We start from the raw sequence: 25,824 nt of genomic DNA, 5'->3' as shown, positions 1-25,824 counted from the left end.
GGGCCTTGGACTGCAGCCCAAGCAGAGCGGGCTGGGGCCCCTTTGGAGCCTGGACCCAGCGTCATGGCGCCATTGTAAACCCGGTACTGATCTGAGCAGAAGGGCATCATTGCCCTGGAGCAAGTGCAAACGTGAAACATGCCTCCATGTTCCTTCGAGCTCCTGAGAGAGACTTGCCTCCTACGTGACACACACAGAGCCCATCGGGATCACCAGCTGGAGGAACGTCCCATTTACAGAAACCACATGCAACTTCCAGTCCAGTTTCCTCAAACTTTTAATTGTCTTCACGTTTTCCATATCTAACCTCCCAGGGGCTTCTCCCTCCCTGGCCACACTCAAGTCAGCTTGTCCAGAAACCAAGCACAAACACCACACAACGCTGCTAAGACTCCAGCCCGTGTCTGCTGGAAGCAGACAGCCATTTCCAACAGGACGGAGGTGGACAGGACAGGCAAGAGCGAGCCACATGCAACAGAAGGAGGAATAGAATGGATGATGGTTGGCACCAATGCTTAGCCTTCATGCTCTGAGCGACCGGGCAGCTGCCCCAGCACACCTATCACTGATGATCCACAGAGTGTCCGAGGCCAGTGGATTTAGGGGGGAAGTGGCCCTCTGAGTACAAAACTGGGAAACTTGTTAGGTTTGCTAGAAATAAATAAGCCACTAGTAATAAAACACAAACCAACCCCTCCATACCTTGACAACAGTTAGGTAGCTAGTGTGCTGAGACCACTGTCTAACATGCTGATCTGTATTATCTCAATGTCTCCTTGTGCTTCCCCACCTGTTGTCTCTTGTCTTACACTTCTATTGTAAGCTCCTTGGGGCAGGGGCCCTTTTTTTTGTTCTGTGTTTGTACAGCACAATGAGGTCCTGGTCAAGGACTGGGACTCCGGGGTAACACACACAAATATAGCAACAACAAATCACACATACAAAAATCTTATAGAAACTAAATTTTATATATGATAAAATAATGACTGACTACATCTTTTTTGTTCCTCTCTCTTCTCTCCCTATTCTCCATCTTCAATGCATCTTTCTTTCAAGTCTTTTTCACATTCTGGATTTTCCCCACCCACGTTTCTCTATCGTTTGGCATCATTTGTTCGTGTTTCAGTTCAGCTTTTCCCCTCTCAATGCCCCGATATAGCAAAACACTTAGGTAGGTGCTTAAACGTTAAGCATATGAGCAATTCCACTGACTTTCAACAGGAAGACTCAGGCTTGGTCTACACTAACCCCCCAAATCGAACTAAGGTACGCAACTTCAGCTACGTGAATAACGTAGCTGAAGTTCGAAGTACCTTAGTTCGATCTTACCTCGGACCACACGCAGCAGGCAGGTTCCCCCGTTGACTCCGCGGTACTCCTCTCGTCTAGCTGGAGTACCGCAGTCGACGGCGAGCACTTCCTGGTTCGACTTATCGCGTCCAGACAAGACGCGATAAGTCGAACCCAGAAGTTCGATCGCTCGCCGCCGAACTACCGGGTAAGTGTAGACATACCCTCATATGCCTCAGGTTAAGCTGGGTCCCAACCTAACCACCCCTCTTATATTTCTTTTCTGATCTGACATGTCTCCCACTGTCTCCCTTTAATATTCTTCCTTTCTCTCACCTTCCTCCCCACCATTAGCCGTCTCCCCCTCCATTCCAGGCATAGAAATATAACCAGCAGCGAGCAGAGGTATGACCAAAACCAGACCAGCCAGCACTATGGGTTTGCCCCACCGACTATACGCTTATAGACTTCCTTTGGGGAAGTCTGCACCCGATTCGCGGCCCTGCCCTATTCCTTCGCCTGCCTCCTGGAAAGGGCAGCAAATCAGAGCAGCTGCATGTGCTGAGGAGCAGCTCAGTCTCCCAGTATTTGGAGGCTGGAGTGCTCCTGTCGCAATCAGTTTTCCCTCAGAGCCAGCTGGAGAACACAGGCAGGCTCCTAGGGGTGGGATACAAGGTCTTGGTCAGTAATAAGGGCTATGAAGTACATGAAAATATAGACAGCAGCCAGTAGAGACAAGATCTGAGGCCATGGTCTCCTCCTCAAAGCATTTTCCCATAGGCTACAGCACATTTGGTGGAAGTCTGTCCCTCCTCCCCTTGCCTGCCTTTGTGATGCAGTGAAACAGGCAGCCTGATTCAGCCAGAGTGGAACGTCCTGCAAAATCCAGGATGCTTGAGATGTCCAGCTTTACAGGCATGAGTTAGTGCAGTGCCCCTGGGAGGTGGGTCTGTATCACTACCCCAGCTGTAAGATGAAGAACGTGAGTTACAGGGAGGATATGTGCCTTGCCTAAGGCTAGACAGCAAGTCATTAGCAGAGCTGGGAATGGCACTCAGGAGTCCAGCCTCCCCACTCTATTTCCTTCGCCACGAGACAGCATTTTCCAGGTCCTCTGCATACTGCTCACAGACTCGCTTCCCAAGAGCTAGAAGGGCACGCCTGCAGCTCATTGACTAGGAAAGCAATTGAAACAAAACTCTCGTCACAGTCCTTTCCATCTCATAGAACAGACTTAATTGCTCCCATTACAGTTAGTAAATTGACCGATGGTACCACAAGCAACTTCCAAGGAAGAAGCTTCTAAATTATAACTGGGTCTGCCCAGAGCTTCCCATGCCCCAGTGGAGGTTTCTTTCGGGATTAACCCATTACTCACAACCGATGCAGCAGGGGAGAAATGGAAGGGCTAGTGCTGAGCAGTGGAGAGGATAATATTCCACTGGATCTCACAGTGGACATACCAGGTGCATTGCATGGTGCTGCATCTACCTCCCAGCTCACTGTGGTATATCGGGGGCCTTATCCAAGCAAAATCAATGGGAGTCTTTTCATTGACTTCAGTGGGCATTGGCTCACGTGCTGAATCAGCTACGAAGTGGGGAATGGAACAGAACAAGCCACTTGGACTGAGGAGTAGTGCCCATCCATCGACTCCCCTCACACAATTCTGCTGACACTGCCTTTACAGCCAGGGGGCCGAATTCTCTGCTGGCAGAAGTCGGTGCGATGCCACTGACTCAAATGGTGTTTTGCCCGCTAATGCCAGGGCTGAACATGGCCCATGGATGTCGCTGGGCTGCATCCCCGCAGCCTGAATCCCCGCCCACACTGCATGAGCGCCCCGAGCTGTGAATGGCCTGGCAAGAATACACACCCAGGAAAATGCTCATCAGGGGGCACCCGGCAATAGCCGCTCATCTTCCTGCAGCTGCTCAGCATTCCAGAACTGGAACTGAAATCCACAGGCACAGACACACCTTCAAATGCACGCTGGAGATAGCAAGAGCTGGACTGGTCGGCTCAGCCCAGGAGCATCCGCAGCACATGATCCTGTCTGCATAGGAAGAGCTCTTGCCTTCGGCAGGCTTTTGAATGAAAGCCCTCGAAAGCTTGCCTCCCTCTGCTGTCAGTTAACAGCCATTTTACCACGTTCAGCTGACAGGGAATCACAGGGAACCATCCCTCATTCCTATTAGGGGATCTTGGCCCTCTCAGCCGACAACGCAGGGTTGTTTCCTAAAGATGATGACTATTGTTTAAATGATGGTAACATTTAGAGGCCCAGCTGGGACCAGAGCCCCGATGTGCTGGGCACTGCGAACACACATAGTAAGAAAACAGTCCCTGCCCTGACGAGTGTATAGTCTAAACAGACAGGACAGAAGGACGCACTATTAATCCCATGTTACAGATAGGGAAGTAGGCACAGGGATTAAGCCACTTGCCCAGCGTCACACCAGAAGTCTGTGGCAGAATAAGGAACTGAACACAGATTTTCTTTGTCCCAGGTCAGCACCTCAAGCCACAGGACCATCCTTCCTCTCTCAACAGTGGTAACACACTTTTCTTATGAACATGGTCTCATGCCTCATAAACAAGTGTGACACGAATCATGAATTGTCTACAACAGCCCACGATAGCCCTGGAGTAAACAGACCCACCTCACGCTTGGAAGGACAGATTCCACATCTGAGCAGGGGGGTCTGGAAAACACTAGTACAAGTTCCCCGGGAACTGATCAATGCCTAGTGCTTGCCTGTATCTAAATAGGAAGGAAGAAAGCCCATGCTAGAGGAACCATGCAGTGTGTGCCCAGCATTTGCTAGATAAAAGTGATCCCCAGAACAAACCGATCGTACTCTCAGTTCACAGAGAAGTGCAGTCTAGCTTTGGACAGCTGCTGCTCAGGGGCACTCACCCAACTCTAGAAGCAGCCAAGCTATAGCAGAAATGAATATTGATTTGTCACAAGCAAGCAGGAGACCTGGAAGCTGTGGCCGTCAATTTCAGCATCAGAGTCTGGATTTGCAAGCGACATTTCTGCCTCTGCTTGTTTGGGTGGTGGAACTGTACGTGGCGGAGAGATGGCTGGGACAGCAGCAGAGGCTGTGTAATTTATTATAGGAACAGGAGCCTTGGGGATTGTTCCCTTGAGTCAAGCACACCCAGTCCACAAGCACAGCCCCTGCACCCTTAGTTCTAGCACCTCTGGTTTCTGATGTCATGGAGACATGACCTCCAGGGTTGTTCATGTTCGGAGGGACATGGAAACATACACGTGATGAGTTAGTTGTGCCCAAGGATACACTGAAAAATGTGGGGTGACCCTTGAACAGCAGGTATTTGGTGTCTCCTATATTGTATAACATGCTACTAAATGTACATCCATTTCTGCTCTAGCAGAGGAGATGCAGAATGTCCCCCATGGTGCAAACTTGCCCCTTTTGGCAAGTTTTGAAATAAAGAGTCTTTCTACAGTGCACAACCAGTGAAGGTCACCAGTGCATAACTTCAACCCCCTTCCCAGCTGGATAAAACTGCTCCTTCTCCAACTCAAAATGTACATTTCTTCATACTCTTCATTCAAACTAGATTCATTCAGGTTCCATCATGGGCAATTAGGAATGGGACAAGAGTGTGGTTCTGCATTTGCGAACTCCTTTGCCCATAGGTTTTATGGCAGGAGTGACCATGCGTTGAGAACCTACCCCAATTCTTTGAAAAATGAGATGACATTGCATTATATCATCATCGCTGCCTACCCCACACCGCCCTTCTCCCCAGCTGTAGGGTTGCATGAGCGCTCTGCCATACCAACACCTAGCTATCTGGTACCGTGAGCTTGGAGGTAATGTTGTAGCCATTCCAAGCACTAGGAGGCCCTAAGTTGCAGTGGGTCGCAATAATCACTCTGCCAACTGCTTCCAGCTATCATACTTCTCCCAGGGCTCTGAGACCCCCTGCCTCTGTGGCCCACTCCTCATAAATCATCCATCCACCCTGACCCTACTGACTGTTGCTGCCCTATCACCCTCCTATCAGGGAAGGAGAGCAGCGGGAGATGCACCCTCACATTTGACCCCTGACTGCTCAGCCAATTCGCCACAAGGAGGTTGAGATCTAGCTCCTCAGAGGTCTGTATAGCATGAACAACGACTAGTCCCATACGCATTTCACTTAACACACACACCTCCAAACATGCTGCAAGAGAAGGTGACAGACACTTACCCTGGAAATGCCAATGATTTGTTCATCTGGGAGCAAGCTGATGCGCACAAAGCACGACTCAAAGCTGACGTCCTCCTTCTCCAGGAGGTCCTTCCCTTGCAGCAGTGTGACATGCAGGGTGTTGGAGAACACATCGTATTCCATGTTGACTTCCACCTGGCCCACAGTGAAGTCTTGGCCAAAGTTATTCCCGATGGAGGAGATAGAGCTGAGGGAGTCAGTGGACACGGATTTCTTCAGTGGCCCGAATGGACCCAGATCTAGGTCTTTGCTCATCAACTCTAAGGTACCCAGCTCATTGATGTTCTCAAAGGTGTCATCCATCTTCAGGCTGGGCTTGCGGACAGGGGACGTCCTTTCTGCTGCCTTCCGGAAGTGTGAGGCTCCCCCTCTCTGCAGACATAGGAAAGGATAGAAGAGCTACTCAGGTTGGATTAACCCCTTCTCCTCTGAACTACTTCTTACTGCATGTGAAACGAAGCATATGGAGTTCTTAAGTGCTAAGGGGTCTAAATATGTAATGGCCATGGGATATGAAGGTAATTCCTTAACAAGAAGATCTACAGCATTAGGCTGTGGCACAGTCTCCCAGGACAAGTGCTTAGGTCATTTAAGAGAGACTTGATAACGCACTAGTTCATATATGCTATATATGATACGAAAGCCCCTTCTCATCTCTTTTTTCTCCCTTTCTCGTTTTGCTGCAGGGTAACTTTTCATTAGTCAACTAAGTGACATGAGTCAACTAAGTGACACCTTAGTTATTTGTAAATATAAATATTCATAACAAATCATTTTTGAAAATTTTCCATTTTGGAAGAAAAACAAAAAAAAAAGATGAAAAAGAGACAAAAAAATGAAAACTAATTAATTTTAAAAAAATTGCAATTTCTCCACAAATCCATCCCCCTTCTGGTTTTTTGACCACCGCTAATACATAACATGTACCACTGCCCCCTACTGGGTGAACTATACTTGCTCAAGTGTCTGATCATGTTACCCAGTAGCATTTAGCCCATAAATAAGAGATGGGGTAAAATTTCCTTAAGTGCCTAAGCAGCTTCGGAGCCTAAGTTCCATTTTCAAAGTGATTTAAGCATTAGAAGCCTAAATCCCATTGACTTTCAATGAGACTTTGGCTCCAAGTAACGTAGGTACTACTGAAAATGTTGTCAGTAGTATTATGACCTGTAGGTAACGAAGAGAGATTCTCATCTGAAATAGTGTGTACAGTTCTGACCACCTAGGTTCAAGAACGATGAATTCACACTGGAACAGGTGCAGAGAAAAGCTACTAAGATGATCAGGGGAATGGAGAGCCTATCTTAACGAGAGAGGACTAAAAAGAGCGTGGCTGAGAAGGGATATGACTGCTCTCTATGAATACGTCCAGAGGGTAAACTGCAAAGAGAGAGAAGAGCTATTTAAACTAAGGCCGATATTGGCACAAGAACACATGGGTATAAACTGGCCATGAATAAATGCAGGCTGGAAAGTAGAAGGTTTCTAACTATCAAAGGAGTGAGGTTCTGGGGCAGCCTCCCAATAGGAGTAGTAGGGGCAAACAACCTACCTGGTTTTATGATGAAACTTGATAAGTTCCTTAACAGGATTAGATGACAGGGTTGCCTGTAATCTCAGGGGACTGGACTTCAGGACTGGAAGGGACCTACCGGGTCATATGTTCCTTTAGCTCAGGTCTAGGACAAGTACCTTCCCAACCCTGCCTGTATGAAAGGCTGATGCAAAGCAATCATTTTGTTGCTCTGCCATGTAACTGTTCATTGTACCCCCATCGTGGTCCAGCCATCCCACCAATTCTCTTGCAGGTTTCCTGCTTCTAATAGATGTAAAGAACATTGTGTGATTTGTTTTTTTATCTATGGCTATAAGCTCTTCAAATTTCTTCATCGCTTTCCTAATTTCCTTCTTGCATTTTTCTGCTGTGGTTTATGCTGCTTTCTAGTGACTTCACTGGGATTGGAGTTCCATGTTCTGAAGAACGCCTGTTTAACTCAGAGGCCCTGATCCAAGTCCCATTGAAGTCCCATTTACTTCAGTGGAGCTGGATCAGCTCCACGTCTTCTTGCACCATGTCATCGGACAATCCTGTCATTTCTCTTGCCTTCCCGTGCCCTTGTTTGTTTCGGCCTATGCATATCTTCTCCTTTAGTTTACAAACACCCCATGTCTAGTGCCTTCTGTTTCTTCTCTCACTTAAGGGCCTGATCCAAAGCTCATTGAAGTTGAGGAATAGACGCTCATTGATTTCAGTGCGCTTTGGATCAAGCCCTAAGTTAAAGCCCCTGTATCATTCTGTTTGCTCTCAGCTCCCTTGAGTCTCTTCCATTTCTACAGTGTCCTCTTTGTAATAAGGTGACTAGAACTGTGGCTTCCAGTCTTTAACTCCCCATCCTGCTCAGACTCACAAGCAATAACCCAGCCTTGATTTTTCCTTTCTTTGTTGGTGTTAATAGCTACTCTGGTGGATTTAGAGTCTCTTTTGTGAATTTTCCCGTCCTCCTGACAGCAGCTTGTCCGACCGAGCTTCTATTTCCATACCTTGAGGACACTCCCTGTTTACGAGGCAATAGTTGCATCATGAGCTAAGTAAACTCCAAAGTAGGAGCCAGACCCAAAGCATATGCTCTCTCTTTGTCTATGGAAAACAATACCAAAGAATGCTGGTGACCAGAATGGGACAGTGCTACCATGTCAGTATAAAAACAACAAGGAGTCTGGTGGCACCTTAAAGACTAACAGATTTATTTGGGCATAAGCTTTCGTGGGTAAAAACCTCACTTCTTCGGATGCATCAACACAGACTAACACGGCTACCCACTGATACTTTACACCATGTCAGTATATTCTTCAGAAGGCTGATGTCCTAGTGACATGCAGCGAATTTCAAAGTCCACCTCTGCCTCCTGGCTGCTTGCGGGGCCGGCTCTAGGTTTTTTGCCACCCCAAGCTCCGAGAGCACAACTGCCCAAGCAAAAAAAAAAAAAAAAAAAGGGCCGGAATGCCACCCCTGGAATTGTGCCGTCCCAAGCACGTGCTTGCTTTGCTGGTGCCTAGAGCCGGTCCTGGCTGCTGGTAACAATTGAATGCTAGGCTTTAGACCCAATGGGCCAGATCCACAGCTGAGGTGAGTGGAGACATGCCAACTTATACCAGCAGAGGATCTGGCCCAGTATATTTAGCCAGGCTTGTTATCAAGGTTTATTTGTTTTTCCCCAAAACATGTATTCCTGACATTTAAATTACCCCCAAAATAATGCTTGATGTTTCTTCCTCTGTTTGAGACCTTGCTGAGGAAATCAAAGGTTTGAGCTGGTTACCTTCTCCATATTGATCTGTCTTTATAAGAGCTTGATGGCTGGTGGGAATGTTTAGCGACCTGGTCACACTGAACAGGAAGGACTTTTACCTTGTGTTTGATGTCCGAATACGTAGTCCCGTACTTTTGTTCCAGATATCGGTAGTTGTAGTTGGGAAATGGAGACGGTGTTGGATAATTCCCAGACTTCCATAGTTTCCACAGGTTTAGTGCAGCTATTCCCAGCAGAACAAGTGCGCCAGTCACATAGATGCCTATTTCCCACCCGTGCGGACTCTTTATGACTAGAAGAGAGGAGAGTTATTGTCAGGAGTGGGGTCCGGGGCAGAGATATTAAACCTCATGCTGCAGAGCTTAAACCAATCTCTCAGTGATGAGGATGAGAACTAACGTGTGGCAGAGTATCCTGCATCCGCCTGCCGCAGGGTTTCTTACACCTTCCTCTGTAACATCTGGTGCTGGCCACAGTCAGAGACAGGATACTGGACCAGAAGGACCTTGGGTCTGATCCAGTCTGGCAATTCCTGGACAAGATATCTAGTGACAGCATTTCACTTCAGAGCAATAGTGCCAGGCTTTTAATGGGGAATGCTGCTAAGTAAACTCATAAAGAGGATTAGGTATCATCATTAAGTGAATCACAAGGGTATCTGAAGTTACACTAGCCAAGGGCTCTCAATCCTCATGCTTCAGAGCACAGACTGATCACCAGCCAGGGCCAGGAAGGAATGTCCATCCCTGAATTACGGGGAAAAAGGGGGACTGAGCTCAATCTTCTTCTGAAGCATGTGGCATTGGCCACTGTCAGAAACAGGACACCAGACCAGATGGATCATTCATCTGTTCCTGTAAAATGGCAGCTCCTATGTAATTGTTTCCCACCAAAGAGCTGTGATGCAAATCGCAATCATCGTTTCACTCACTTATGAATGAATTTGTGCGTGGTCGCTTTCATATATTTCAGCCCCCACGCCTATACACAAAGTAAGCCAGATCCTCAGCTAATATAAAGTGTCAGAGCTCCATCAAAGTCAATGGAACTCTGACAATTTACCTCAATAGATGATTTTATACATATATAAAGTGTACAGAACATACTCTCTGGGTGTATGAAATACATTGTCCTTTCTACAAGGCCAGTTCCCAATGGGTTAGTGATGCCAAATGAATTTGGGAGAAAGCTTCCTATGCCTATCTGGCTATACAGAGAAAAATCTGCATTCTTCACTGTCAACCTAAGAGAATGCAGGAGTTTGCAGGTACATTTCACAATTGTTGCTGCATTGTGCCAGCATCCATCACATAAAATGATTAAATCTACCTCCATCATTCAACATGCAACAAGAAATTAAATCCTTGTCACGCAATGCCACCATGAGATCTGTGCCTCCAGCAGTGAAAGTAGAAGGCTGGCCTTTTCTCTAATAGCAGACCCTTTTCTTACGACAACATTCTGGTCCATTGGCATCATACTTGAACAGTCTAAAAAATATACAACCAAGACTTTTTGTGAATATCATATTTGAGCAGAACCTACATCCACGCCCTGTCTCTGACAATGGTCAGTGAGGGATGTGTCAGAGGAAGCCATAATACTTATAAAATAGATCTAATTGTGATAGAGTGGGGAGAGAAGGGGAGTTTTTCCTGATCATGGCTGGTGATCAGCTTGGGCTGTGAAGCATGAGGTATGCTGTGGTCACTCCTCTTCACACTGACCAGTACTGTCTCATCATTATCTTGTACTTCCCTTTGTCTCTTCATTTGTACTTAGATTGTAAACTCTTTGGGACAGCCCAGGGACCATCTTTTTGTTCTGCTTGTACAGTCCCAAGCTCAATGAGACCCTGATTCCGGTCTGGGGTGCCTAGATTCTACTGCAATACAAAAATAGATGGATTGATAGATGGATTAGATGAAGATGGTGTGCCCTTTTGATTTTTATCCTAGTGGGTGTATCATGATTCATTATTTCTTGTGTAGCACTTGGGAACCCTAATCATGGACCAAGATGCCATTGTGATAGGTGCTGTACAAACACAGAACAAAGACAGGCCATGCCCCAATTACAATCTAAGAAGTATTGCAAGTTTTATTCTGTATATGGCCCCCATACTTAGAGCACTTCAAAATATCAATGAATTATTCTCAACACCCCTTAATTCTCCAATTCCTGGCTTACTACACAGTGGAGGGTTTATTAAAACTAACATTCCAAACCACTGGTACGCACCGACTTCACTTTAATGTTTTTTGGGGGGGGAAATAATCCCATTTTGCAAAGGATTCCAATTTAGTAGCCTCAGTAATGCCCTGCAAAAGTGAGTTCTACAGGTGTATACGTTGTGCTCAGAGTACTTCCACGCGGAGCTCTCAGAACTGGTCACTGTACCAGTCCCATCGGACACCCAGAAAGGCAGCTGTTCTCTGTTCTCCAGCTGGGAGAATTACAGCTCAAATCAATCCCAAACAATGTTCCCTAGTGCTTGTTTAGAGGTACTCACCACTGATGCGGTATTCAGCTATATTACTGTCCATGTCCAGCTCTATTACTCTCAGCTAGAGAGACTGCCTGAAATGTACAAACAAAAGTAATCAGGAGAGGAGAAGCACACAGAGAAGAGAGAGGTATTTGATCTCTCACACAAGAGCATTTCCAATCAGTCAGTCACTGGATTTAAATTCTGCCCCGTGACAGATGACCAGATGATCACAGTGAAAAACCAGGGCTTCTGCCACAGGGCATGCACAGGGAAGGGTCTTGGTGAGCATCAGGGAGATGTGCTTGGAAGGTTTAGCAAAAAAAGGCTGTCCATTTCTCCCTCTCCTCAGCCACATAGACTCTCCCTGGCCTGCTGCGCTGCATGTGAGGTGCTGGTTCAAAGACTGTGTGGAGGAGGGGGAAGGAGGGAGACACTGGAATCCTACCTGAGAAGAAAGGCAGAGTGTCAGCCCCTGACAGATCTGGTGGCGGAGGTATCTGCCCCAGCCTATTGTCAGTTTCACAGCTCAGCTGGCTGGCACTTTCTTCAGATGTCCAGCACGCAAGGGGCTTTACCAGAAACAGGGCCGATCCCTGCAACACCAGGATTGGCTTCCTGATTTCAGGGGCACATGGCATTCTATATGTGACCAATGTAGGGATGGGCTCAAACCAAACCCTGGAGTCAGACACCCCAAAACTTTCTGGGTGGTTGGAATCCAAACCCAGACCTCAATCTGAACACTGGACTAAATCAAAACTTTGTGTATGAAATCTACATGTTAGGGAGCTCCAGACCTCGATTTCTCTTTAATTCAGGAAGGGGGAGATAGAGCACTAGCATTAGCAGAGAGAGGGTCTGGGCACTGCGGCTCCTTACTCAGAGTCTGCTCAGTTGCAGCTGTGGCTGTTGCTGGACTACAAGGCCTGGGTTTGACTTTCTGTCTTGCGGCCCAGAGAGGGACTGGATGCTGTTCTGGACCATCTGGAGAGAGCTGGTTTGCACTTGACATTATAAGTGATGCACAATAGATACGTGGGAATATGCCTGTGACTATTTATAGACCTCACCCACTTCCATGCCCCTCCCCACTCCTGCAAAAAAAAGGTTTTTTTCCAATGAAACTCCCCCCCCCCCCCCCCCCCAACTATAACAAAATGTAATTTTGGTCGACATTTTTTTCTTTTCAATTAAAATAGTTGTAAGCTTTTGTTTTGGTGGGGAGAAAAAAATCCCACTTTGACTCCTCTCCTTCCCTTCCCTTCCCCCCCCCCAACAATAATTTCCCCCTTTTCACCACTGGGGGGGTGGCGGCGGGAAGCATGGGGAGGACAGGAAAATAAAGGAATAAACCGAGAAGCTGGGTTTCCCCTCCCACAAAAAATATTATTAAACAATTTAAATGAAATAAAAAAATGGTTTCTTTCATTATTTTCCTATGAAATATACTCACCTTTTTTCAACCACCTCTGATGATTTATATAGGGCTAGTACCATCCAGAGCCCCTCACAGCTCATATTTTACCCCTATTACTTCTCCACTTGTATGCACGCAACTCCAGACAGCCCCACAGATCTTGGGAATAACAGGCCTTCTTAGACCACCAGGCTATATTCCCCTCCTCCAGCTGACCCTCACTGGGGTCTGCACACAGTGCTACACAGTGCTATTTGCCGCAGCCCTTTGTAAGGGACAAAGGGTAGGCACCACCCCAGGGGAGCACCAGGGGCATCTGGCCATAAAGAGAGACACTTCCTCCCGAGGCTCCCCTGTTTCACTAGGAAGAGTCATTTGGGTCACTCCTTTATGGGGTGCAGCATTACCCCTCCCTCCATGCCCAGTCAACTCCACTGGCTAATGCATAGTGGGGGCAGAGTCTCTGCCTAGTACATCTCCCCCCACCCATCTGGCACGCAGTCCCTGCATTGCTCCAAGCACCTGGAGCTAGTGTTGTGAGGATAAATACCTTAAAGGTACGACATTTCTCGGGTACTATCATAACAGGAGCCATCTAAATACCCAAGGTAGCTAGGATTGGGTTGGAAACTTCATGAGCACATGGCTTCCAACCCTTAGCATGGGTTTTAGTCTGGTGGGAAATTCCATAATAGTGTACCAGGGGGCATTCCAGACCTTCCCCTCCTGCAGCGCTGCACGGCATGCAGGTGGTCTCCTAGGGAATGTCTTGATCAAAACCTGTCTCGTGTCTTGGTCAAAGTCCAACAATAGAGTTCATTGATTGCTCAGTACCTTGCTAAACTACTGCGCTATAAACTGCCAACCAGACTCTGATTTACCAGTCATTGCTGAGGTCTCCTTTCTGTGAGGAAGAAAAATTACGGCCCACTTCCAGCTGATGGATGTTTCGGCAGGATTTGGCCCATTTCTCTAGGCCTTGGCCTCCATATGTCCTTAGAGCTCTGCTGCCTTTCACAGGGGATCTCCACGCTCCATCATCTTCCCCGCTTTCCCCAGCTCTCTGGCTGACGGAAAGGTGATGGGTACTTTCTGTTTGCTGGTGCTAGGCATGCTTGTCATGGTTCTCTGCCCGTCGGGAGGCCTTAAATTTAGATCACTCTTCCACAAACAGTCAGGAAGGAGGGACTTGTGCTTAAGTCACTGGACTGTAACGTGGGGATAATAATACTTCCTTTGCCTGTGTCTATTCAGATTGTAAGCTCTTCGGAGCAGGGGCTGTCTCTTCCTAACTGCATGTACCACACCCAACACAGTGAGGCTTTGCTCTCTGGAGCTGTTTTCACCATGTGAAGAAAGAGCAATTGTTTGGACTTCTTGAACCCAGCTCGTGAAGTGAGTCCTACCCCCTAGTCCTTTTAAATCTCTCTTTGGATGGACTCCTCCAGGTCAGAGCCCACTGGGGGCTTATTTCCCCAGCCTTTTCACCCCACCCCCACCCCTTTTTCACTCTGTTTTTAATCGTACATGGCTGTTGCACTGTTCAGCTTCCTCTCTCACTGCATCTCATATTTCACCATTGTTTGGCTCCTTGCTAAGTCTAGATGGCTCTGTTTTGGAGAATAGACAGCTTGCCAATTCAATAGGGGGATCAGCGTTTTTCCTAAATCACTCCAACGTATCGATTCTGCCATACCCAGTCAATAGATTCTTGCAGCAGGGGCTGTTTATTACCTCTGTGGCCTGGAGGAATTTTCCCACATGGTGCCTGGCTAATTTGCTGGGCGCACTCTAAATTCATGGACTCTGCTACATTTAGCTATGCAAGTGCCCTTGCCAATACACTCACAGTACAAGACCTATTGCAGATTATTAGAAGATGCCAATAGACAAAGCCCCAAACTTTTTAGTTTATATGCAGGGAGAACATTCCCTTAAAACCTCTGCTTAAGAATTCTGACTCCACGACCCTCCTCAGGGCAGGCTCTGGGCTCCCAAGAAGCTAAACTAGCAGGGGTGGATTTGGCCTGGTATGTTTACTCTGCCATTGCACAATGCCATTCTGCTTAGCAGAGTAAAGTCCCTCTTGCATTGGGGTTGTTAGTTAATCGTTATTTTACATGAGTGCTTGATTGCTCAAGTAGATTCTTTTCATTGCCAGTGTTCAGCTACGGTGCTCAGGAAAGGCTTGTGGCTTCCAGCACTGGTGTTCCGTTGTGTTATTCGTCTCACTGTGTCAGAAAAGATTAAACTAGACAATGAGGAAAATTCACAGAATGATTAGCCTGTCAGACACTATCCACATCCCAGAATGCTTTGCGTAGTCATCCTTCTACAGCTGGGCCGGGCCCGGGGCCTTCACGGAGTCACATACGCACATTAAACTCTTCCAAGCACAGAGATGTCAGTGCTAGGAAGCACCGCTAGAATATCAAGTGGATGGAATTAAATCTCCAGTTGCACCAGGGTTAAAGTAAAAACTTGTCTGGCATCCCCAGAGGACCGTGTCTATAGGTGGGCTGTAAACTGCAAAGCTACTCTGAAGAATAAGCAGCTCTCGAAGGAAAAACATACATGAAGAGCTGGAAAAAAACTGCTGTCACTTGAGCTGCACTCATTCAGAAGAAAAAAAATCTCCCTGCTACCAATGCCAAGTCATAATGCTACGCACCTTGGATCCATGGGATAAGCAGCAGTCAAACTTTGCCCTCACATAGCACTTGACACACAGTACAATGTGTCCGTGTAGTAACTAAGACTGATACCGACTCCTTCTGGGGGCGTGAGCAAATTACTCTGCCTCAGTTTTCCCATCTGTAAAATGGAGATTTAGCAAAGTATTGTAATCCCCATTTTATGAAGGGTAAATCTGCAGCAGGGAGATGGGTAACTGATTTGCTCAAAGTCAGAGAGAGAGTGGAATTCAGGAGTTCGTGGCTTCCAGTGCTGTGCTCAGACCAAGAAAGATCACGTCTGTCTCAAAATCAAGGCTTTTGGGTCTGGACTGTCCTCACGTTACGGTAACGGCAGTCATGCTGCAGTGAGTACAACCCTTGCTGCTGCTGGGGCTGCTGTCGGGAAGCCTCTCCCTAGGCTGCCTGTGTAATGCCGACAAACCGCGGTTGTCGGTGGGTGGGATTGAACCGGGGACTTCTGAAGCTTAGTGCATGAGCCTCTATTGCATGAGCTAAAAGCCAACTGGCTGTTAGCTAAGACTGTAGAGCAAACTCATTAATCTCTGTCTCTTCTAAGTGGTCTCGGTGACACTAGATGGGACAGAACACCATACCCATGAGGTGTGTGGGTTACACCTGCAAACCCAATCGGAAAGACAGAAATTCAATAAAACCGCATGGAATGAGATACTGAAAAATAAAACATGCTAGCAGGATAAACACCAGGCTCCTCTTTCTAATTGACATTTCAGTTTGGCAATCAGTTCCAACTCACCGAGTGGCACCTACGACGGCAAGCTGCCAAGGTAAGAGATTCCCTTCGGTAAAACTCAAGATGAGGCAGGGTCTTTTCCACCCCTATCCTATAACCTTGGCTGGTTGTTAAAAGGCTTACATTGCAACTGAATCACAAGTGCTAAAGAGCAATGGGAGTGAGGCAAGTCTGGCTGTCCTACACCTGAATGTGAAAGACTGGTAGCACTGTTCCAGCCCCCCATCCCGGAGCTCATCCAGTAGAACTTGGCCCTCTGCTTTCCTGGGCAGAGCAGGCTGATCTGTGCGCAGTGGACAGACATGCGCTAGAGACTTAGGTGAGACTGTGCTAAACTCATTTCACCTGTGATCTGATTTGAAACAGTCTACTGGGAATGGAGCACAGCATAAGGCTAGGATGCTGGCATACTGTTCTGCTTAGTACAGCCCTCAGCTAGAATTCAGAGGGAACATTTTAATGCCACAAGTAGCACGGGTGGAACATTTTCCATTACGCTGGTTTTTTGTTTTGTTTTTTTGTTTGGCCTTTTTTCCTAAACTGATGTTTGTATTCCTCAAAAATTTTCCATTTTTTTAAAGGAAAAATCAGAGTTCTCAGTGAAAATTCCTGCAACATTTTTGGGGGAAAACCCCCCCGAAGTGTTTCCTCTTTCAAACTTTTTCACTGAAATTCTTACCCAACCAGCTGTAAGCCTAAGGCTAGAAGTCTAGCAGGTTTCAAATACAGCTCCAGAGAGAGAAAGACAGATTCCCTTTGGAGTTTCATGTAGGAACTGGATTATTTTTGTATGGTCCTGGCTGCATAAACGTTGGATCTCAATGCATGGGCAAAAGAGGCTGGGGCGGGGGGTGGAATTCGTGGGGAACTTGAGCATTTTGTATTAATTAAGCCCCTTTCCCCGGAGCACTTCACTGAGTCACTTTGTGGCTTTCCAGCTCTCCCCTTCAAACCCCATCCTTTGAGCCCAGGGATTACGGAGGAGAGGAGCCTACGGGGACAGCCACTTCTCCATGCCCTGCAGTGAATACAGGATTGTCCTTACAGAACAGACAGCCTGGAGATTTAAGGGCCAAACCCTCCAGCTAGTGTAAATAGCTCCATCAACTTCAGCTACGTTGATTCACTGCAGCTACAGATCCAACCCCCCGGGATTTGAGTAGCTCAGACTCTCCCTTGGGCATTTCAATGAAACGCCCGCTCTGGGGCTCTCAGAGCTGAGTGTGAATTCCTGCTTTCCTTTGGAGCTGGGTGCTGTGGTGCGAGACCTCCCTGGTGGCTTTGCTGGTGGGGAAGGAGTTATTGTTAAATCTTTCCATCCCGCTCAACCAGCCCCATTATTTTATCCTGACAGTATGTGTCACCAGCAGTTTCAATAAAGCGCCGGCAGAGCCAGCGGAGGCTGATGACAATCTAATGAAGACAAGGCGGTTGGAGCTGGATCCTTGTTAGTTTTCTTTATGAGCAGCTGTAGACTGGGGAGCAGCGACAGGCATGGAGAGCGGAGCCAGGGAAATCACATTCCACTTGCAATGGAGAAATAAATAGCTTGTGATTTGCAGGAGGAGGAAAACAGCCCCCTGGGAGACATCCTGGCACTAAGGGGCAGTTAAATGTCCCCTCGGGAATGGAGAGCACAGCCCCCACCAATACGCTTTGACCAGACCAGCTTCCCGTGAATCGTTTTACCCTCAGCACTGTCTCCCCATTAGAAGGGGTTTAAACTCTAATACATTGTGCAGGGATATTGTCTTCTTATTACTTGTATTGTAGTAGCACCAAGAAGCCAATCACAGACCAGGACCCCACTGTGCTAGGCACTGTACAAACACAGGACAGAAAGATAGCCCCTCCCCCACAAGCTAAGATTCTGTGTAGTGAGCCCTCATTCCATCCCCTACCCCACATATCAATCCCACCAACTCACCTACCACCCTATCTGCCACCTTGACCACAGACCCCCCCAAAACAGCCCTCTGCATCTACCTCCCAATTACTAAACCTTTTTCCAGTCGTCGTCCCCCAGACACAACCAAGCACTGTGCTCCAGTGGCCTGAGCATGTGGCCCTCCTGCACTGTAATCCCCGCTTTGCCATAGCTTCTCCCTGCAGTCTTAGGCACGTCACTTTACTGCTCTTCCTCAGTTTCCCCACCTGTAAAATGGGGATAATGGCACAGGCATATTGTGAGGATAAATACATTAAACATTGTGAAGTGCTTAGATACTATAGTGATGGGCACCTGATAAATACCACAGACTGAGACACAGAATGCAGGAAACTGCCAGACTGGACTAAAATAACGGTCCCGCAGTCCATTATCCTGTCACCAGGTGTGCAGAAACCCCCTCCCTGTGCCTGGCTATGGGGGAGATATCAGCCTGAGCCCCAGCAGCTGGTTAACTTGTGCCTTTATGGGAACGTTTACACGCAAAGCTCTCTCTCCTTTTCTGCCGCTGCCTGATTCATCCAGTCGTGCCTTCATCTAGTGTTTGTGACCTCGGGAGGGCTTCGGTGGCAGAGAATTGTGGGAAGGAAATCCATGGCACAGAGTGAATCACAGCAGAACAGGAAAGCCTCTAGAGAGAAGGGAGCTTCTACTGACACCCGGGTAGCTGAGTCCACAAGCAGCGAGGTGAAAGCCAGTGGCAGGGTATTGGAAATCAGGGCTGTGTGTACTAGTTGTTCCAGTCTGCTGAGGGATTCTTTAAATACAAGGGGCCATTCTGCCCTCACTTGTAGGGATGTAAATCTAGAGTAACTCCTCTGATTTCCCCAGCAGGTATTGACTCCCAGCATACGCATTTGCTAAAGACACAAATGTGGGTGGATGCCTCACTGACTGACAGCCAGGCAGGTGGAGAATTCCCTGACCAATCCTGCTCTGTTGTGCTCAGGACAGAAAGAAACTGGCAGCCATAAGTGAGCTGATTCCCACCTGTGTTTACACCTTTAAGAAGTAACTGAACCTTGTCCATGAGTACACTGAGATTTCCTGCTACTCCACATACCCAGTGCATGGTGTAAATAAATAATAGGCTCTATGAGATTTTCATCCAGAAAGGAATCGACAATCGATGCCTATTGACTGTTCAATACGGACAGGCCTGTTTTTGACTTGCAGAAACCATGGTTATTATTCAAGTGTGGTACAAACTCCTAATAAAGGCTCTGGGAAGAGAGGGCCAGATTCTCAACTGTTGTAAATCAAGTCAATGAAGCTATGATGATTTTCAGTTCACTCTAAGACCTGTGGGTGTATTTGAACTGTGTGTGTATATACAACATTTGACCAAGGAAAGAAATCCGCAGAGCTCCACAGAGCACAGCAGGACAGGTCAGCACTAGTTTACTGGGAAGTATATTTGGTTGTTACATGGCAGCGGTGTACTTGTCCCCTTAATGATCATTATGCCAGGACATACCCACAATGATTTCCAAGATAACGGAGAGGGAAAGAGACAGGAGTTTCAGCATGTGGATGAGTGGCTAGGCAATGGACAATTCAATGGTAGTCAATGCGCTGGCCTGTTAGTTCTCAATTGATTGGAGCTTCCTATTGATTTCAAATTTAGTGGAGATGGCTCCTGGACTAAAATAGCACGAAAGTGATTAGATCAGGCCAGTCTGAGATGCAATGTAACAGCAGAACCGAAGGAAATTGAGAGCTGGAGAAGAAATTACGAAAGGACAGCCCACTTCAGAATCCTTCCCCTCTGAGCACTTGCTGCTGGGAAGGCCCATTGTCAGAGGCCTCACAAGGCGACTCTGCTTTGGCACCATTGACAGCTTTCGCTCCCCCGGTGGAGAATGTCCAACCTGACCCAGTCTGCTTGATCAGAACCTTCTGAACAAAACCAGGCAAAACTCAATGGCATATTGGTTTTGAACCTGAACCCAGGGTGGGAAACCCATGCAAATCTAACCTAATCGATCCAGCTTCCACAACCCCTTGTGAGCCAAAACTACCAAGCTCCAGCCAGCTCTGGAACTTCTGCTACCCTCTAGGGGCTGCAGCAAATGAAGACTGTGTATCAGCCTTAATATTTCTGTTCCTAACTGGGATTCTCCATTAGCTGAGGTGGTGGGGGCCTGGGCGTTTGGAGCAGGAGGGTCTAGATTCTAGCCCAGCTGATGACAATGACCTCTGTGAGAACATAGCATTGTTACAAAGCCTTGGAACGAAACAGGAGGGAGAGTCACAGGCCAGAAGCTAGGTGCAGCAACAGGGCAGGGTGTGAGACCATGGGCTGGACTAGCAAGGGGACTGTAAGTCAGGACAGAAGTGCATTGGCAGAGTTGGGTGGTGCACCCCATGCCCAGCACTACTTACCCACTCTTTTCACATGCACTAAATTCACTCCCAAATTTTCAAAGAAACAGGACTACTTGCAGGAGACTTTGCCCGGAACAGCACATACCCGAAATCCCTGCCTTTCAGAGCAACAGAACAGTGCCCACATTGTGCCGCAGGTATGGATTTCCACTGAGCAAACCACGGCCATTCTGGATGTATCACACCAAGTCATTCCATCAGAGCGAGTCACGGAGATCCACCTGCAAGGGCAGCACTGTTCCAGTGCTCTCTACGGGAATAGCCAAACACCTACTGGATAATGACACTGAGTGGTAAGAACTCCCAGCGAGAGGTATCTTTTTCGTGTTGCTCTGGAAAGTGTTGTACAGTCTATTATGTTACTGCCTTAGTAGCACAGGACAGCCAGAAAGGCAGCTGAGATACCAATTTTCTTTAGAGTGATTGTTAGTATTAAAATTATATCCCCATTGTGCTGTACAAACACAGAGTGAGAGAGAGTCCCTGTGCCAAAGAGCTCACAGTAATATAACTGTGATGTTACTAAATCTCCGGAAATACCTGGCGTCCTCACTGCCTGGCATGCAAGAGGCAATAACTCACCTATGGAGTCCAGAGGACAGGTGGCACTGAGCCGGGGGTTGGCTGATTCAGGGGCATTCAGGTCCTACCTGAAACTTCAGCCACAAGAGGAATGGCACCTTTCCTGAGGGGCATCCCGCTTTCAAAAATGCTGGTTCAGTCCCACACACCAGTGAGCTCTCAGGCTCCCAGCAGAGACTGAAGGGCTGAGATGCCACAGCCAAGGCTGCTCCTTGGCTGGAAGCACTGGAAGGAATCTCATGAGACAACCTCTTCTCAGGAGATTTCCAGCCCGGATTTGAGGACCCACGGGACTTGAATATACAGCTGCTAAAAGCAGAGGGGAGCTCCCACCTCATTCTGCTCCCTGGACTGGCTGAGCAGTGCTCCCCCACAGCACCCCCCTCCTCTCCCTGTGAGAGGCAGGGGGTACCCGGAAGCAACCAGACTCTCACCTGTATGTCCCTTCACCCCAGTAAAGGGGGTTCTGCCTGCCTGAGGGGGGAGGGGACCACTTGTCTATCCACTCTCCTTAAAGGGTCCTGCAATGGGCCGCAGATACAGATCAGCAATAACTTCATCTCGTCCTTCCCTCCTCCTTCCATCCATCTCCCCCCATCAACACCGCATGCTCCCCCCACTGTCCGCCCCCACCCTCCTATTCTGGGCAGGCCATTCGACGCCCAAACACTACCCCAGCCTTGCGTTCATAGTCCCAGCAGCTGCCCAGCTCACCCCCCGCAGCCAGTGCCACTGACTGGGATCCACACTCCAGATCTTCGCATGATGTTCTAGATACAGGTGCTTTCCCTGTAGCACAGTCCTGCTTTCACCAGCTCTCCCCTCTCTATTTCATCCCACACCTCAATTGCTGTTAAAAGACAAGAGAGCAAATGAAAGCAGCAGAACTGGCTAAAGGAGGACTTCCCCATAAGGGGGTATCTGCAAGCTAGCAAGTATTTCATGGCTGTACCCTATATTTGTGTACCACTTTCCTGAAAGCACTTCCCACATGATTCCTTGAGGAGGCCTTCCTGCAGCCTGGCCCATCACTATCCCCATTTCACTTATGGGGAAACTGAGGCACACACCAGTCAAGTGACTTGCCCAAGACACCCAGCGGATCAGTGTCAGAGCCAGGTACCCTAACATCCTAGTCTCCTTCCATAACCAGTAGGCAACCACCCCCTTATACAACAGGAATTCCCTCTGGCCAGCAGCCGAAGTCACTGCTTCCCCAGTCTTCCTCTTTGATACGAGTTCAGCCCTTTGAGTTTCTCCTTCCCAGCTCAGCTCCCCTCCCTGCAAGGCAATCACAGCCCCATTTCCACACAGCGAATTCGGTCTGAAACTCAGCACTATGGTTTCACTGCAGGATCAACTAGGAAAGAGAAGCCAGGCTGGGGGGAGCAAAAAGCCTGCGTTAGATTTTCTTGTGGGCTTATGGTAGCATAAGACAGGCCTTGAGTCTCAGATGAGGCCCCAGCTGTGGAGAGTTTGCTGAGCGGGGAAGCTTTGCTATACAAAGTGCTCGCAATGTGGATTGGGTGGGGGCCACTGAAGCCAGGATGGTGGGGGACACACCAATTCAATTGCCTCCGTGGCCTGGGTTCCCACAGTGCAAAGCCCCAGCTGCAGATTAAAGGTGCCCTGCCCCCCAGCAGAAACCACCTGCCCACATGTGGGGTGAAACGTCCCCGGTGCCTGGGGCAGCTGAAACTAGTGAACGTGCTGAAACTAGTGAACATGGCTGACGTGCATTCGGAAGGGGGAAGAGGAGGAGACAGAACAGATGAATGGCAAGTGCCCAAGTGTGGAAGGGCTTTGTGAAGGGAGAGTGATCTGGTGCAGGGTTCATGACACAGCTGTCCCTCCTTGACACTGAGCATCAAACTGATGGCCAGAAGCAGTGATTAATTTATAATGAAAGAGGTGCCGGGGCTCAAGCAATTTTTTTTACTTTCATAAGTGATGTGGAAACCCAGAGGTGCCGGGGCTGAGCCCTGGCACAAACTAAGCACTGGCTGGAAGTGCACAGGCAAGCACCCCCTGAGGATAGTCCAGCTGTTAACCAGTTCACTAGCCCTACTGTAAGCAACGAGGGGATATTTCCCACTGCCAAAATGGCGTTTTCTTGCCCAAATTCCCTAGGGCAAACACCTGTCACTAGAACCTACCCCCATATTTTCCATTGTGGTTCACACCAAAATCTGCATCCAACATGCATGCAAACAAGAAGGCAGTTTCAAGAGTTCCCTCTTGCACGGTGCCCAGGGTTCCATGCATGCAAAGCAGGACTTGCCCCGTGGTGGGATGCAAACACACCCAGAGAAGTTAAATGCAGCAGTGTCTGGGAGAGCAGTGTGGAGGTGTTAACAGGAGAAGCTGTGGAATAATTTATCTGGGGAGATTTAGGATTTTCCCTCCTTTAAAAATGGAACCCTGACAGACAAGAGCCAATCAGGTTCAAGAGAAGCCCAGAGGGCTTCTCACAGGTGCACAAGGACTGAAATTCTTACAAAGGAGCAGCCAGCCCTCCTCCAGGAATTTCTGAGCTTGCAGCCATTCCCAAGAGATTCCAAGCCAGTCACATGCCATCATGGTGCAGGCTGGCCTCTTTCATTAGAAAGTCTCTGAAAAATGGATCTGCATTTTCCCCAGCTTCTGCAGGTTGACGGGGCAGTAAAAGGGAGATAATGTGACCTCTATGCATCTGTGTGCAAGACCCAGCCTGCACAGTTCTAGCAGCACCTGTTAGTTACATACCAAAACCTCTTTAATTTAGAACAAACTGAAACACAGCACATTCAGAGGGCCAAATCTCAGCCCTGATCCAGCCCCTTCATGAGGCTTTGGCAGCTTACAGGGCGCCTAAAGTTCGTTTACCTGACCTCCTGGGCAGTGTAGATCTGATTTATCTCCACCTCTTTGTGGCTACCCCAGCTGGTGGACCAGCCCCTTGAGGGTCATTGTAACCAGAGACAATTTACTGCAGCCTCAAGGCTACTCTAAACTGTGACAGACTGAACCTGCCCCCAGCCAGCCCCAGAGGACGGGGATAAATGTGGTGTGAAGCCACCTTTGTCCCCAACTCCCCCCAGCTGAGGAACCACCCCTAAGATATTCAATGTTTCTGAATAGGGAAGAAAGTCCTCTCTCCTAGCAGCGTTTCTACAGCACCCACCACCAGGGGCCCTGGATTCCCACACAGAGATGTGGTAATCCACTAGCCATTCAGCATTTCATAGAATCATAGAATATCAGAGTTGGAGGGGACCTCAGGAGGTCATCTAGTCCAACCCCCTGCTCAAAGCAGGACCAATCCCCAAGCAGATTTTTACCCCAGTTCCCTAAATGGCCCCTCCAGGATTGAACTCACAACTCTGGGTTTAGCAGGCCAATGCTCAAACCACTGAGCTATCCCTCCCCGCTCACAGCGCGGGGTTCACACAGGAAACTGGAGCACTAGGCTCTCCCCCGGGGAAGAAGTTCTAAGCAATGCCAACTATGAAGGCAAGTATCTAAACCCCTGACAGCGTTCAACCAGGGAGCGCCTCGCTGGAGCGAGCACTGCTCCTCCTCCTCCCCGGAGATCCAGCGTCCCAGCAACCCGCTACCTCGGGGGTGCACTGACAGACCGCACCTGCAGCCCCGTCCTCGAGCCCCGCAACATACACCCCGATCCGCGCTGGGGTGGGCAACTGTGAGGGGAGCCCCCGCGTGGCCATGGGGCAGCCTGGCCAAAATGCCTCCCTGGGCCACGGGCCGGAGCTGAAACTTCGCAGGAGGCTGAACCGCCGGGGGGAAGCGGGGGCTCTGGCTAGTCATGCCCGGCCCTGGGACTGCAGGGACCCCCCCCACACACACACGCCGGGGCAGCCAGTGGCTGCTGGGCAAGGGACCGCACCTGCCTCGGCGCGGTGCACGCAGCGCGCTGGGGCCGGAGCGGGCGGGCGCTGCACCGACCCCGGGCGCTGCCCTCCCGCCGCAGCTGCCCTGGGCAGCTCCTTGCACCGTCCCCGGCTACTCGCCCGTGGACGCTTGGGGGCTCCACAACGCCCCGCTCGCCTCTCTGCATGAGGCGTCCCGGGAAGCCCGCCCCGCTGGAGGACCCCAGCCAACCCCCCGCACCGAACCAGTCCGCCAGCCAGAGCCGGGAAGCGGGCATCGGCTGGGCCAGCAAACCCCGCGGCGGGGCGGGGCGCAGGGAGAAGCTCGCGTGCAGCGCTGCTCGGATGCCGCCGCTTACCTCGCCCGGACTCTGGTGCAGCGCGGACCGCCTGCAAACTCCGCAGCTGGGCTCGGGCGCCTCACGGAGCCAACCCCCGCGGCCTGGGCAGCCGCCAGCCCCGCGGCATCCTCCGGCGCCCCCTGCCAGAGGAGCGGACTGCGTTTGTCCAGGAGCTCGGCGCGCCCCCTGCTCCGACCACACACACGCGCGCCGCGCTGCTGCTGAGCCTCGGCGCCGCTCTGTGTGTGGCTGTGCCAGCCCTGCGCTCCTCCCCGCCCACCCCCGGACTGCAGGGTCCCACCCCCGCGTGCCCGGCGGGATCCCAGCCCCCAGGGCCCCCCGGGGGGGGGAGGCAGCGCGAGCCTTCTGTGCAGTCCCTGCAGTCACCCGCTGCGCTGCGAGCCCGGCCTGGGGAGAGCAGTGCTGGGGCATCCTGGCTGCGTCTACGTGTGTCCCCCCAACTCCATGCGGGGCTGGGTATGAAAACCC

General features: G+C 49.4%; 1 protein-coding gene across 3 annotated transcripts in view; it reads right to left on the bottom strand.

Annotated features, from left to right (window-relative positions):
* Positions 1 to 25,561, bottom strand: part of SYT12 (synaptotagmin 12) — a 54,446-nt gene extending 28,885 nt beyond the window's left edge. The window contains exons 1-4 of one of the 3 annotated variants that reach the window (XM_024201379.3): positions 25,354 to 25,561; positions 11,365 to 11,432; positions 8,951 to 9,144; positions 5,521 to 5,913 (exon numbers count right to left, since the gene is read on the bottom strand). In XM_024201379.3, coding sequence (XP_024057147.1) covers positions 5,521 to 5,913; positions 8,951 to 9,144; positions 11,365 to 11,398 — 621 coding nt within the window. In that variant the 5' untranslated portion in view covers positions 11,399 to 11,432; positions 25,354 to 25,561. Of the gene's footprint in view, positions 1 to 5,520; positions 5,914 to 8,950; positions 9,145 to 10,181; positions 10,279 to 11,364; positions 11,433 to 25,011; positions 25,068 to 25,353 lie in introns of those variants that run through there. The other 2 variants (XM_024201380.3, XM_029912840.1) reach the window with 2 other exon arrangements.
* Between the last annotated feature and the right edge of the window lie 263 nt (positions 25,562 to 25,824).

This window comes from Terrapene carolina, unplaced genomic scaffold (genome assembly GCF_002925995.2).
Source record: "Terrapene carolina triunguis isolate 2854851 unplaced genomic scaffold, T_m_triunguis-2.0 Scaffold261, whole genome shotgun sequence".
Lineage (NCBI taxonomy): Eukaryota > Metazoa > Chordata > Testudines > Emydidae > Terrapene > Terrapene triunguis.
Note: the sequence above shows the minus strand (reverse complement) of the source record. Positions and strands in the feature narration are given on the sequence as shown.